At 43.6% G+C, this 14,230-nt stretch overlaps 1 protein-coding gene across 1 annotated transcript in view; it reads right to left on the bottom strand.

Moving 5' to 3' along the window:
- Window positions 1-14,230, bottom strand: part of CDC20 (cell division cycle 20) — a 710,318-nt gene that overhangs the window by 167,832 nt on the left and 528,256 nt on the right. Inside the window, exon 9 of the mRNA XM_044085408.1 lies at window positions 277-402. Within this exon, the coding sequence (XP_043941343.1) occupies window positions 277-402 (126 nt within the window). The remainder of the gene's footprint in view (window positions 1-276; window positions 403-14,230) is intronic.

Genomic DNA, 14,230 nt, shown 5'->3' with positions numbered 1-14,230 from the left:
ATGTAGACAGTGTCCAGTTTACACGGTTTTGGTTACATGGCAGTGAAAGCAAAAAAAAACAGAAATGACAATGCTTTGCATTGGGTTATCTAAAATAGGAAATGCAGAGCAAAACTGGTCTTTTTTGTTTACAATACATTCATAAAATGCTTAAAATGTAGGTTTAAGCCATTCTGCATCTATTTGGTATTGTGTTTTGCTACAACCTGAAGTAAAAAAACTTACAGTAAAGCAATGCGCTGGTACACTAGAGCAAATGTTGGCAAGAGAACTCACCTGGGACTGTGTATCTACTGAATTTAAACAGGAGCCAGAAGAAACGTTCCAGATTCTGATATGTCTGTCACTGGTCCCACCACCAGTTGCAAGGACATTTGCTTGCCATGGGCACCAAGCCACTGCCTGTTAAATCAGAAAGGAATATTTTACCTTTTATCTTTCCATTTCCCAATATTGCAACATAACTGAATTAAGGATTACTCCAAAATAAAAAAGGTCATTGTAGTACAACTTATTCGTAAGCAAGGGCAGTACAGTTGTGTACACTTACCATAAATGTAGATGTTAGTATAGTCACTGTCACCACATTTGGGTTATTCTGCTTGCAGTAGCCCTCAGTCGGCCTGATAATCAAAGTCTTGGGTCCTGCGTTGGTTGCAGTCTCATCTTCTATGATGTCAGGTAGTCCAGGGTATAAAGCATGCAGCAGACACCATTACAGCAGTTTTTCTTGCCCCAGAAGTCAGGTGCCCCCATAATGGGAAGCAATTACATACAAGGTTACACCCCACAACAAAAAAGCAAATACACCAAAAAGCTTTAAGCATAGTAAACAAGAATAGGAGGTATAGTCAATAGACGTCGGGGGCTAGAGGGAGGGTAACCAGGACTGCAACAGTGAATATACTAACATCTACATTTATGTTAAGTGTACACAACTGTACTATATTCATGTTTCACGGATGCAGTCATCACATTTGGTTAGATTCCCAAATCTAAGGATGGGAGGAGGTAATTATATAGCATTAGGAGCAGCTATAAGGCCCTGCAAGACTGCAGTGGCAAAGCCAGCGCTGGATTTAGAAAAAAATTGGCAAGTGGTAATGCTTGGTGAAGGTATGTACAGAACTCCAGGTAGCAGCTTCTAGGATGTCCCTGGTAGGGACACCTCTGAGAAAGGCTGTAGAGGTAGATGCAGCCCAGGTTAAATGTGGTCTTATCCCCTGTGGGGTAGGTTTTCCATGCTGCTTATAGCAAAAATGAATGCAATGGCTTATCCACTTAGAAATGGCTTGCTTTGAAATGGCCTTCTTCCTCTGTCCCTGCAGCAAGTGCAACCAGCAGCTGTTCGGATTTCCCGAGAGGCTTAGTCCTGTCCAAGTAGAATCAAAGTTGTCTGTGCACATCCAAGGACTGCAGTATTTGTTCCCCTTTGTTCTGTGGATTAGAGAAGGCTGGCAAATGAATGGACTGATTAAGGGCCACACTGGATACAACCTTGGGCATGGAGGGACTGGTCTTGAGGGACACCCTGTCAGCATGAAAGATGAGGAAAGGCTCCACTGCCATGAGGGCCTGCAATTCAGACACTCTTCTTGCTGAAGTGATGGCTGGAAGGAAGGCTGTTTTCCAAGAAAGGAATTTCAACTCTGCATTTGCAGCTGGCTCAAAGGGAGGTAGAGTGAGCTTTTCCAATACAAAGGTCCCAGGCTGGAGTAGAGGCTTTCCTGGGTGGTCTTAATTTTTGGCCCCTCTGAGGAATTGCTTCAGCAGTGGATGAGAGAAAAGGGGTGGTTCTGTTATAATAAGCTGAAATGGCAGAGGCATGAATTTTGGAGGAGGAAAAGGAAAGGCCCTTGTGAAGCATAAGTATTGAAGAATATAAGGGGTAAATTGGGCGCTGCTGTGCCCATCCCCAGAGTCTGGCTCCAGGAACAGAAACTTTTTCCATTTTTTCAGCATAGTATTTTCTAGTACTAGGCCTCCTTGCCTCCAGAATGACACCCATCACTTGCTTACTGAAGGATGGTAACTGATCAGGTTAATTAGCCAAGCTGCCAGGTTCAAGGTTTGAAGCTGTGGGTGCAGAAGCAGGCCCTCCTGCTGGGACAGCAGGGCAGGGGTCTGAGGCAGGTGCCAAGGTGGCAGCAGTGTTAGTGTGGTCAGTCTGGTGCAATCAGTACTGTCCTTGGTTTGCCCCGTTTGATCTTTAGTAGCACCTTGGAGAGGAGAGGCAGAGGGGAGGAAGGCATAAACTGATTGGATGCCCTGTCCTTCACCTGGAAAAACCTCTTTCCAAGCTTGGTTTGTGGGGAGCCCTTGTGCAGAATTTGTCAAATTGGTAGTTCTGGGGAGAGCTAGCCAGTCTATCTCTGGGTTCCCCCCATTTGTTTCTCAACATACTGAATTATCTTTGGTTCCAGTTCCCACTCTTGTGGGTCCATGAGATTTCTGCTTAGGTCATCTGCCAGTGTATTTAGCTTTCCTGGCAGGAATTGAGCCTGTAGGTGCACTTGGTAGCTCAAGGTGTTGTTCCACAGAGCCATGGCTAGTCTGCAGAGGGTATGAGTGGATTCCCCCCTGCTTGTTTATGTACCACAACAGTGGTGTTGTCAGTCCTTACCAATAATTGTCCTGGAAGAATGCAGTCCTTGAAGGCTGTCAGAGCATTCTGCACAGTTAATATTTCTTTTTGATTGATATGCAGGTGCATTTGATTTGGGTTCCACTTGCCCTGAATGCATTGGCCTGCCAAGTGAGCCCCCATGCATAATCTGATGCATCTGTTCGGGTTTGGGCGGCAGGGTGTAGAGTGAATGGCAGTCCCTTGTTTTGGTGGCAGGCCTCTGCCCACCAAAGGAACTCCATCTGTAGACAAGGTATGATAGGAATAGTCTATTCTAGAGCCTAAGAATGTTGACACCATAGGCTTTTTAGATACCATTATAGTTTCCTCATATGCAGTCTTGCATATGGAATTAGTAGAATGCAAGAGGCCATGAAACCCAGGGCTTGCAGTATTTTCCTTGCAGATGGCAGAGTCTTTGTGGCCAGTAGTTTGAAGTAGACTGTCAAATGAACTTGTTTCCCTGGCGTGAGGTAAGCCATCTGGGAAGTTGTATTCAAGCTTGCGCCCAGGAATACAATTTGTTGGCAGGGTACAAGATGTGATTTCTTTTCGTTTATGGTGTACCCCAGAGACGTTAGCAATTTCTTTACAAATGCCAGATTTAATAGCATGTCCTGGCTTTCCGCCTGAATTAGACAATCGTCCAGGTATGGGTATATTTGAATAGCTTTGCCTGCAAAATGCAATGACTGGAGCTAGGCACTTTGTGAATATCCTGGGCGCACTAGATACGCCAAAGGGCAGTGCAGAGAACGGATAGTGCATGTAGCCTGTTCTGAAGTGTAGGCATCTTTTACAAGATTCCCTTATTGGGATGTGCAGGTAGGCTTCCTTTAAATCCAGTGTTGCCAACCAGGAATCTTTGCCTAGCATGGGAAGCAGCTGCTGGAAGAGTTAGCATCTTGAATTTTGGGATTACCAAAAATGTGTTTAGGATAGACAGGTCCAGGATAGGACATCAGGAATAGTCTTTTCTGGGTACCAGGAAAAGTCTTGAGTAGAAACTGCCCCCATTCTCTGGGACAGGTTGAATAGCCCTGATGCTCAAGACAGAATTTGCTTTTGAGCCTCTGCCGACTGATTTGGGGGGGGGGGGGGTCTGGCCAACTGTTTGGGGTTGGTAAGGAGTGGAAGTGAAATTGGTAGCCTTCGGACACCATTTAAAACCCATTTGTCCTGGGTAACGAGTTCCCAATTTTTTTGCATGCAGGGTAATCTTTCCCCCCTGAAAGGACAGTCAGTTGAGCAGGGCTTGGAAGATTTAAAGTTAGTAATAAAAAACAGCCATCAGTTCCAGGCACAAATAAACCAGGTCCCAAATTGAAGTAACACGTTTAATATCCACTGAATCACCAGTACAAAATAACGTTTTACAGAAACCAACGTTTTCGTCATCAACTTCCTCAGTAATGACCACCATAATAGCATTTTACCTTATATAGTGTATTTTACCCCAATTAGTGTTTGAACTGTCCAATCATGATAAAACAGAATAAAATACCAAAAAAAGTGGATTAATTAACTAAGTGCATCAGCTAAACCACAGTAGATTCTGTTGTGAAACATATTAAGTGTGAATGTCAATTCATTTTGAGTTAAAAACGTATAAATATATAGTTAAAACACTGTTTCAAGTTGATTAAAAAATAATTAGTTCTTTCACAGACCATATATTAAACTCTGCCATATATATCAAATTACCCCATCTAGTGGAGAAAATAAAGTATCACAGTATTTACCTTTAAAATTAAACAGTAGTTTGAACAATAATAAAATATATACTTGTTCAAAAAACTTCTGTGTAAGGCACATAATTAATTTTAATAAATGTTTTTAATAAATATTTTTAATAAAAATGCAATATCCATAAACAAAATAACTATTAAAAATGCTTAAACATTTTAAAGTGCTAGAGTTTTGCTGCCCTTAATTTCAACACTGGTGCAAGAGACACCATGTCATTCAACCCCAAATTTCTACCTGAATCAAGTAATAGTTGCCAATGTAACTCCCTATATTCAATAAGGGTTTCCCACATGCCACCTCTAGGGTTAGTGGGAACAACTTCAAGTACAAAAAATTGATAACCTGTTGTTGCACATTTCATAGAATGCTTACTTAATGCATTTTTCTCATTTTTCGTTCTAACGTCATAAAGATGCTCAAATTCTTTGAGCTTCCTCTCACTCTTTCCAATATAAAAAGAAGAACATTTCTTACAAATAGCAATATAAATAATACCACTAGTATCACAATTGGCAAAACTATTTAAAAATAATGTCTTCTTTCTAGCTTGTAAATAGATGGAGGTTCCAATCATCAAGTGACCACTACGGGAAAAAAAATAAGATGCATTCCTAACTGTTCAAGTTTGGCTCGTTGCAAACCTGCATGTACCAGGCAGAAGTAGTCATAACTAATTTTATTCTGTTTGTAACCCTGAGTGCCCTCCTGGGAGCAGACATCCTTCCCCATAATACACTGTGGGTCCACTGTGAGAATGCAGTGCCCATTGCTGGACTGCCACAAGACTGATCCATTCACTTAGAATGGAAGAACAGAAAATAGCAGCTGATTTTCACAGGCCACAGTGAAATTATCTTTTACTGTCACGCACTGCCTCTTACAAATGTGTTTCCTACTGATGTGCTACACATTCTGTGAAAAAAGCTTCCACATCCACTAGCTCATTGCGGAGATAAGACTTTTTTTTAGACCTTCAGTTTTGATCCGTTTCAGTTCCTTCTCATGTTAATCCTCCCATATACCAACCCTCGGCTAGAGTATCACATTTCCCACCCTGCTAGGTTCAGCTAATTTGCATACTACACAAACAGATGTGCTTGCTGTCTGCCTAGTGTGCCAGTTAATGCGTTCCCTCATCTCTCTCCTTACTCCTACCACCTGAATAGCACTGTCACAGTAAATCATGTTACAAAAATGCTTTTAGCAATCCTTTATATAAAGCTGTCCAAGTATTCCTGAACATGCCTGTAACATACAGATTCCAAATCATCTTGGCCACCGACATCTGCAAATTAATACTCTAATCATAAAGAATAATCCTACTTGCATTTACATAGAATTGCAGTCTTCTGCCTTGTCACCTCTTAGAGATACAAGGAGAAAATTAGTGGCATGCCGAACTACTGCTTTTCTATGCACATATTCACTGGTGTTGTGCTTTTGATGCCACTTAATATATAGGCTCATAGGTAGATACTAGGCTATCGGCCTGAGGGCCTACGTAAGCCTAGCCAACAAGGTTCCCAGGCTTACGCCACCCAAGAAAAAGTTATTTTCCTGTACCACTGTCGAGCTGAGACATGGAAGTGATCCCCGGGGTGCATTTCCCATCCACTCAAGATTTTTCTTGGGAGTGCTAATGAAGAACTTTGCTTGACATAGATGGGTGGCCTGTTCCAGAGTATGGGAAGTCTCTGGGAGACAAATCTATCCCTCCAGCAAGCCCTGTTTATTGTGGTGACAAGGTTTAGGTCCCTGGAGCTTGTAGCTCGGAGGGATTGGGATTTCTTTAGGCACAGTATGTCCAACAGCTCTGGGTTTGGCATAGCTTTATATGTTAGGCAGAGATCATGCTACGGAGTAAAAGCTGGAGTTTGAGATGGACAGTGTAGGGCATCTGTTTGAGGCCAGTAATCCTCTCTGAGGTACTTCTGTGGCCTTTTCAGCTGCAGATGTCTTGTGAGGTATATTCCAAAAGGGGCATTGTACTCTATAATGGGGCTAATGAGTGTCTAGTAGTGGTGAACAATGACCACTTTTTTCCTGGATGAGAACCCTTTTATGATTAGGTGTGCCATGTAGAAGGACTTCCTAACTACTGTGGGGATGTGACTATCAAACAGATTATTGTCCACCTGGGTCCCAAGGTCTCATCACACATTCGGTGTTAAGTAGACTGCTGTCTATGTAGTAGTTCATGGGTACAGAGTTTTTACCAAAGGGGGTGACTATGCACTTTATGGCATTGAGCTTAAGGACATTGCTCTGACACCAGGCATCTGTCTCAGCAAGGCCCTTCTGTAAGATTTCCACATCATTTGGGGATTCTACTATGGTTCCTAGTTTGTAGTCATCTGCAAACTTCATTAGCCAGAGGCCTTCTGTGTTAGCCTGTACTTCAGAGAAGTAGCTACCAAACAGGATAGGTCCCAGGACTGAACCCTGTGGTACTCCACTTGTCACTGGTTTGAGGTCAGATTTGAGTGTGCAACTTTTAGTGTGGGCTCTGTCTGAGCCAGTTGGCAACCCATCTTGTGATGTAGGGATTTTACCTAGTTTAGTGAGTTTAGCTATAATTCCAGAATGGGGGATGGTGTTGAAGCCTTGGCGAGGTCAAGATAGGCTGTGTGAACCACCTTACCTTCATCTATGGCTTTGGTGACTGCCTCAAAGAAGTCTCAGGTTCAGGAGGTATGATCTGCCTTTCACAAACCCGAACTGAGTAGGATCCAGAGTATGGAGGTTACCAATGTCTTTAGGAGTTCCATGATATGTTCCATGACCTTGCAGACCAGGCTTGTCAGGCTAATAGGGTGATAGTTCCCGGGATGAGTGGTGGCTCCCCCATTGTGGAGTGGGATAACTGTTGCCGTATGCCATTCAGTGGCCACAAAGCCTGATGTGAGACTGACTGGACATGGTGCTTAAGCAGGGAGCCAGTTCATTCTGAAGTTCTTGAAAAATGCAGCCTGGGATGTTGTCCAGTCCCATGGATGCTGTGTTTTTGGCTTTAGAGTGCACCTTTTACCTGCATAGTTATGATTACAGAGACTCTGCATTCTTCCTGTATAGATAGGGGCCCTTTAGGGGGAGGGGGGTAAAGTTAACACTGAACCTATCTGCCAGGATGTTGGCAATATCAGTTGGTTCTGTAATTTTCATGCCGTTGCGCTGTAACTCAGGGCAGATCTGGGTGTTGCCATTGAGATTCTTGACAGCTATAGAATGCCTTGTGGTTGTCCTTAGAATCCTGGGCGACTGTTTTCATAGCTAGATTTGGAGGATCTTATAAGGGATCTCAGCTTCTTACCGAGGCTGACCAGGGAGCTCCCCCACTTATGGGATTTCTCTCTTTTGCAACAATTTCTTCCTTCTGTTGTACAGTTTATGGCAGGGGACCACCAGATTGGCTTAGTTTTTTTTGGAGGATAGCGTCTTGGTTCCGTCTGGGATAGCATGATCCATGCACTCATGTAAGTGCTTAGAGTGCATTTTTGTAGGATTCAGTCGTAACTATATTGTCCATCTGCATGGGTGTCATGAAGTTCACCACTTCTGTCTTAACATGAAGTTGGCTTTGGAAAAATTTTTTTTACTGTGGTTTCCTTAATTGGGGGGGGGGGGGGCAGGATGTGGATATCAAGGGTGATTAGCTTATGGTCGATCAGACCAACGAGGAGTTGACTTCAGGTGTGGAACACTGGTCACTAATGTTGGTAATGACTAGGTCTAGGATATTGTTGCCCCTGGTGGGGGTGTGGAGTTGATCCAGGGCATTGGAGTTTATGAATTCCAGAAAGAGTTATGTGAACGAGTTGGTACACTAGTAGTTCTCCCAGTTAATGGTGGGGTAGTTGAAATTGCCCATTAAGGTGTTTGGTTGAACCCTAATATTTTCCAGTACATAAAGAAAACAGAGGAGTGATAATCTTGGGGCATGGTGGGGGATCTGTAGCAAGCAACAATTTGGATTGCAATTTTGCCCAGAGTTAGTTGCACTTGGATAACCTCAGATTCATTATGCTGAGCAACTAGCCTGAATATGGACACACCTCCGCCTTTGGTGTTCCGGTCTAGGTTACTTTGCCAAAAAGTGTGGTACGAGTTATAGCCTGGTAGTGCAAGGGTGCTCTCTGGAGCCTTGAACCAGGTCTCTGTCACTGCACAGATATCAATGTTCTCCATTTCAAGGAGTGCCTCGAGTGAGTGCATTTCGAGATTTAGAATTCTAGCACTGAGTAGCATTGCCCTCAATTTTTGCTGGCCTGTATCTAGAATCCCAGGGGTGACAGATGCAGGCCATCTCTGGCAAAGCATCATCTGTTGACCATGTCATCCTAAGCAGACAGATACTGGATCCCTTTAGAATGACACCAGAAGCTCAGCCAATTGTTGAAGTCCATCATTTTTGTCCTTGTACTGCAGCATCATTCTAGGCGATGGCAGAATGATGCCCAGGGCTAGGGCATACCTGCCGGGGCTACAAGATCAGAGAGCTCTTCCATGTCTCTTCATGTAGTCCAGGGAGGTATGTCTTGGGTCGCTCACACCAAGATGGAGTCATTTTTACTTGAGTGACCTGAGTGCGTGGGTTATGTGTCGGATCTTGGCACCCGACAGGCAGCTGACAGTAACCTTCTCCTAGTTTAGCCTGGCGAGTGGGACATCAGTGTGCCTGACTATAGAGTCACCTATGACTAGTGTTCTGGATACATTGTTTTGCCTTACTGACTGTGGTTGAGTGGCACACAGCCTGTGGACTATGTCATTTGGGTTGTGTTGTGGGGTGGAAGTTGCTTGCGTTTCTGCTTTGGAGGTCACTGTTGCTTGGGCAGATTGAGAGCCTCCGCAAATGTTTTTGTTTCTATGTGTGGATTTTGGTGGTGTAGATTTAGTGAGACTGTGTGATAAGTGTGGTGTGGTGCAAGTGTTTACCTTCTCCTCTTGAATGTCAAGTTCAGTCTTGGTTGGAGAGAGCTTTACCTCCAATTTGGCTAGATAATTGCATCGCTCACAGGTTGTAGTGTTGGGTGGTAGGAGAGGGTTGTCTGTGTACATGAGGCAATTTCTACATTGACCCGAGATGCCCAGATTCATCAGATAGACAGGAGAGAACACTGGAAACTGATCCTTGGACATGCCTGAATAAAAAAATTTTTCCTCTAGATAAGTGAGGAGAGAAAGTACAAGAGCTGTTTTTCTCTAAGCAAGTGAGGAAAGTAATTGCAAAAACTGTTTTCCTCTAGGTAAGGAGGAAGGTTTAGTGCTATAGTAATTAGTAGCTTATTTAGTGCTTGCAACAAGTTCTGAACACGTGCAGAGCACGAATAAGCAAATTCAAGTGCTAAAACTAAGAATATCTGCACTAGACTAGTTACAGGAAAAAAACAAGTGCAAATTTGGGCTTTCAAAATCAGGAAGTTGAGAGAGATGGAAAAGATTGCCCAGACTGCCAATAACTACAATTTCTGGGCCAGAACCACTCCTTATGTGGTAGACAAGTTACCTAGAGCTTACCACTCCCACTGGCAAGCTAGAAGTCTTCCCTCCAACACAAAGGCTTGGGGGGGGGGTATCAAACTTGCATACAGTCCTGGATACAGCAAATCTGTATCTGGACTATACAAGTAACAGGAATGGTAGGAAACAGGCTTACTTTTTTTTTTTTAAACAGAAAAGTAGCTAAAACAGCAGTAAAAAATTCAAATGCAGTGCAAGCTAGCACACTTGAGTATGTAGCAATATTAGACCAAACAGTTTAAAAAAATGCAATTAAATTAAAAATGACTAAAAAACAAGTGCAGGAGTGTATTAGGTAGAATGTGTTAAGGAGATGGGACTGGGTGTCCCAGATCAAATCTACAGTGGGGTGGGCAACTGCAAAAGCCATCAAATTTAAACAAACCAGAGATAGGGAGGATGGGTGGGACAACACACTTGGGTTCATAGGTTCATACTAGGCTATCTGCCCTAGGGCATTTATAAGCCTAGCCAGAATGTGTTTGGCTTTCGCCACCCATTTTAAATTTAATTTATCTTGCTATGCCCTTTTTCAAGGTTAGTATACTGTGCCTCTGTCTAACAGTGACACAGAAGTGATACCCGGGGTAAACCTACGATCTCCCATCCACTCATTCCTCTTGACAGTCAGTGAGGGACTCTGCCTAACCTGGACTGGGATTTTATTCCAGAGTGAAGGGAGCCTCTGGGTTATGAATCTGTCCCTCCAGCATGTCCTATTTATTTCAGTGCTGAGGTTCAAGTCTCTCAAGCGCATAGCTCGATGGGATTTGGATTTTCTGAGGTGCAGCATGTCCATTAATTCCGGGTTGGACATGGCTTTCTACGTCAGGCACAGATCGCCTCTGAACAGGCGGTATGCCACTGAGTAGAGCTGGAGTTTCTTTAACCGGGCAGCATATGGCATCTGTTTGAGCCCTTTGATCCTCTTGGTGAGGTACTTTTGGGGTCTTTCCAGTTGCTGCAGGTGTCTGGTAAGGTACATCCCAAAAGGGGCATTGTACTCAATTATGGGCCTGATGAGGGATGAGTAAAGAGGCATGATGACCTCCCCTGATCTAGATGTGAATCCCTTCATGATTAGGTGGGCTATATAAAATGTTTTTCTAACCACTTTGGCCACGTGGTTGTCAAATGAGAGATTGCCATCAACTTGGGTCCCCAGGTCCCTAATTACTTCTGTACTTAATGGGTTACCACCTATGTGGTAATTTGTGGGCACTTTGTATAGTCATCCCCTTTGGCAAAAACTTTTTGGCATTTAGCTTGAGGCCATGGCTCTGGCATCAGTTGTCTGTTTCTATGAGGCCCTTTTGGAGGATGCTTGTCGGCTGGAGAGTCGATTATGGTGCCCAGTTTGCAGTCATCTGCGAACTTGGTCAGCCACAGTCCTTCCGTATTGGCCTGTACCTCCGAGAAATATATACCGAACAAGAGAGGTCCCAGGACTGAGCCTTGTGGGACACCACTTGTAACTGGTTTGGAGTCTGACATGGCTCCAGCAATTCTAACCATGTGGGTTCTGTCCTTGAGCCAGTTTGCAATCCATCTAGTGACATAGGGGTTTATATTTAAGCTGGTGAGCTTATCTATAATGCCCGAGTGGGGTATTGTATCGAAGGCTTTTGTGAGGTCCAGGTAGGCTGTGTGGACCACCTTCCCCTCGTCAATGGCCTTGGTGAATGTTTCAAAGAAATCAACCAGGTTTAAGAGGCAGGATCTGCCCTTAAAGCCGAACTGGGTAGGATCCAGTGTTTGTAGGTCCCCAATATCTTTATTTATGAGGTCCATGATGATCCTTTCCATAGCTTTGCAGACCAAGCTAGTCAGGCTTATGGGGCAATAGTTTCCCAGATCCGTTGAGGCACCACCTTTATGGAGAGGGACCACTGTTGCTGTACGCCACTCTTTGGTCACATATCCTGTAGTAAGGCTGAGATTGAACAGTAGTTTATGTTTGGGTTTAGCTCTTCTTGGAGTTCATGTAGGACGCAGCCCGGGACACCGTCTGGTCCCATTGATGCTGTGTTTTTTGCTTTGGAGAGGGCAGCTCTTACCTGAGCATCTGAGATGTCAGGGGGGCAGCACTCTGCTGGGATAGATATTTGCCCTTTGTTGGGGAGGGGGGGGGGAAGAGAAGTTTGCGCTGAACCTTTCAGCTAGGATGTTGGCAATGTCTGTGGGTTCAGTGCATTTTTTGTCATTTTGGACTAATTCTGAGCATATCTGGGAATTACCACCCAGGTTCCTAACATAACTAAAGAAAGCCTTGTGATTATCCTTAGTGTCCTGTGCAATTTTTCTCTCGAAGCTGGCCTTACACAATTTTATGTGTTCCCGTAGTTTTTGCTAATACTGATCAGTGATGCCTTCCCTTTTTGGGATTTTGCTCCATCAATTTAGTAGCTTCCTCCTTCTATTGTATAGTTTGTTTATGGCTGGGGTCCACCAGACAGGACGTCTGCCTTTGGAGAATTGGGTCTTGGTTTTATTTGGGATTGCATGATCCATGCATTCCTGAAGGTGTTCATAGAATGCGTTTATAAAGGATTCTGCAGTCTGGGCCGTATTTTCCACAGGCCCGGGGGCTTTGAAGGATTCCACCTCAGTTTTGAGGAGTGTGAAATTTGCTTTAGAGAAGTTTTTCACTGTGGTTTTCTGGGCAGGGGGTGGGGTCGGGATGTGAATATCCAGTGAGATTAGTTTATGGTCTGATTTTACCAGTGAGGGATACACTTCTGGTCTGGAGCATAGAGTCCCCATGTTGGTGATGATCAGGTCCAGTATGTTTTCCCCTCTTGTGGGAGTGGTAACAAGTTGTTCCATAGCATTTGAGTTTATAAATTCTAGGAACCTTTGGGCTAGGGTGTTGGAGCTAGAGTAATGCTCCCAGTCTATGTTTGGGTAGTTGAAGTAAGCCCAATATAATGGTGTTTGGAGAGACCTTCATATTTTCCAGTGTTCTCAGGAAGGCTGAGTGAGGTTCCTGGGTTTGGGAGGGTGGTCTATAGCAGGCTATAAACTGGAAGGCAGTTTTACCCACTGTTAGTTGCACATGGATAGTCTCTGATGCTTTGTGCTTTGCCACCTACCTGGAGGTGTGTATCTTTGATGAATATCGATACTCTCCCTCCTTTTGTGGTTCGGTCCAAGTTTTGGGGCCGAAAAGCATGGTATGAGGTATAACCTGGTAGTGCTGGGGTGCTCTCGGGAGCCCTGAACCAGGTTTCTGTTACTGCACAGATATCGATGTTCTCCATGCTAAGGAGAGTTTCGAGTGCGTGCATCTTTCAGCAGAGATCTGAAAAACTATACAGTGAATCAAAATTAACAGTGCACAACTCTGAATAAAATGAGTGCATAACTCTGAATAAAATGAGTCTAGCAACAATTTACAGTACACAATTCTGAAGAACCAAAAAATACATACTTAGCTCTGTATATTTCCAGATAGTTTGAAAAGAGCTGTTAGACACAGGTTCCAGCAATATCATATTCCTTCCTTCATGCTATGCCCATCACTGTTCAACAGTATGCATATTGTTCCTCAGTCTCAATATTGTTTTCCATGGCATGCTGCCACAAGATTTTCCAATTACTGATATCCAAAATGGAATATTTCCTCAAGAAGCTAGCTAAACAAGACTACATCCAACAATACTGTTTTATATCAGTCATTCTTGAAACAATTTGTGGTTGAAACAGCAATTTCAGTGCAGTCTCTTGTAATTCATAACTATTTTTCCTCAATAAAATTTGTATTCCAGTGGTCATCCCCCACTCACATCACTTTGCTTACTTCTAGTAAATCAGTAATCGTAGTCAGTCTTCAGATATCCACTGCCAGCATTAAATCAGACATACAAATGCTCACTGATTAACACTATTCCAAAGAGTGAACCATTGATCTCACAGCCCATCAGACAACACTTAGTAGGATTATACACATTAACTCAATGTACTGCAAGGATGGGCTATGCCTTCAGAAAAAGAAAAGGGTGCAAAGGGCAAAGTTTTAGTTTTAAACAGCTGAGCTGTAACATAAAAGTATAGGCAAGCACGCAAATGCACAACAACCCATGGCAACAACACGGCATAAAGACAAAGATTCTAAGAGTTTCTTTAAAGTTATCTGCATAATTAATCTGTCTTTAAGACACCTTTCAGGCATCTTAGCATCTGCAAGTGCATAACTTGTGAAGCCTGATGAACGGCTCTGGCTTTCAGTACAGCAAGGGGCCATCTGAGCTAACTGGTATCATGCCGAGCTGAAGAGTTCATTGTGCAGACATTGTGATTCCTCAATGAATAACTTCAACTGACTGTTCAGGAACA

Source organism: Protopterus annectens, chromosome 10.part0 (genome assembly GCF_019279795.1).
Source record: "Protopterus annectens isolate FY-2018-M chromosome 10.part0, PAN1.0, whole genome shotgun sequence".
NCBI classification, from domain to species: domain Eukaryota; kingdom Metazoa; phylum Chordata; order Ceratodontiformes; family Protopteridae; genus Protopterus; species Protopterus annectens.
Note: the sequence above shows the minus strand (reverse complement) of the source record. Positions and strands in the feature narration are given on the sequence as shown.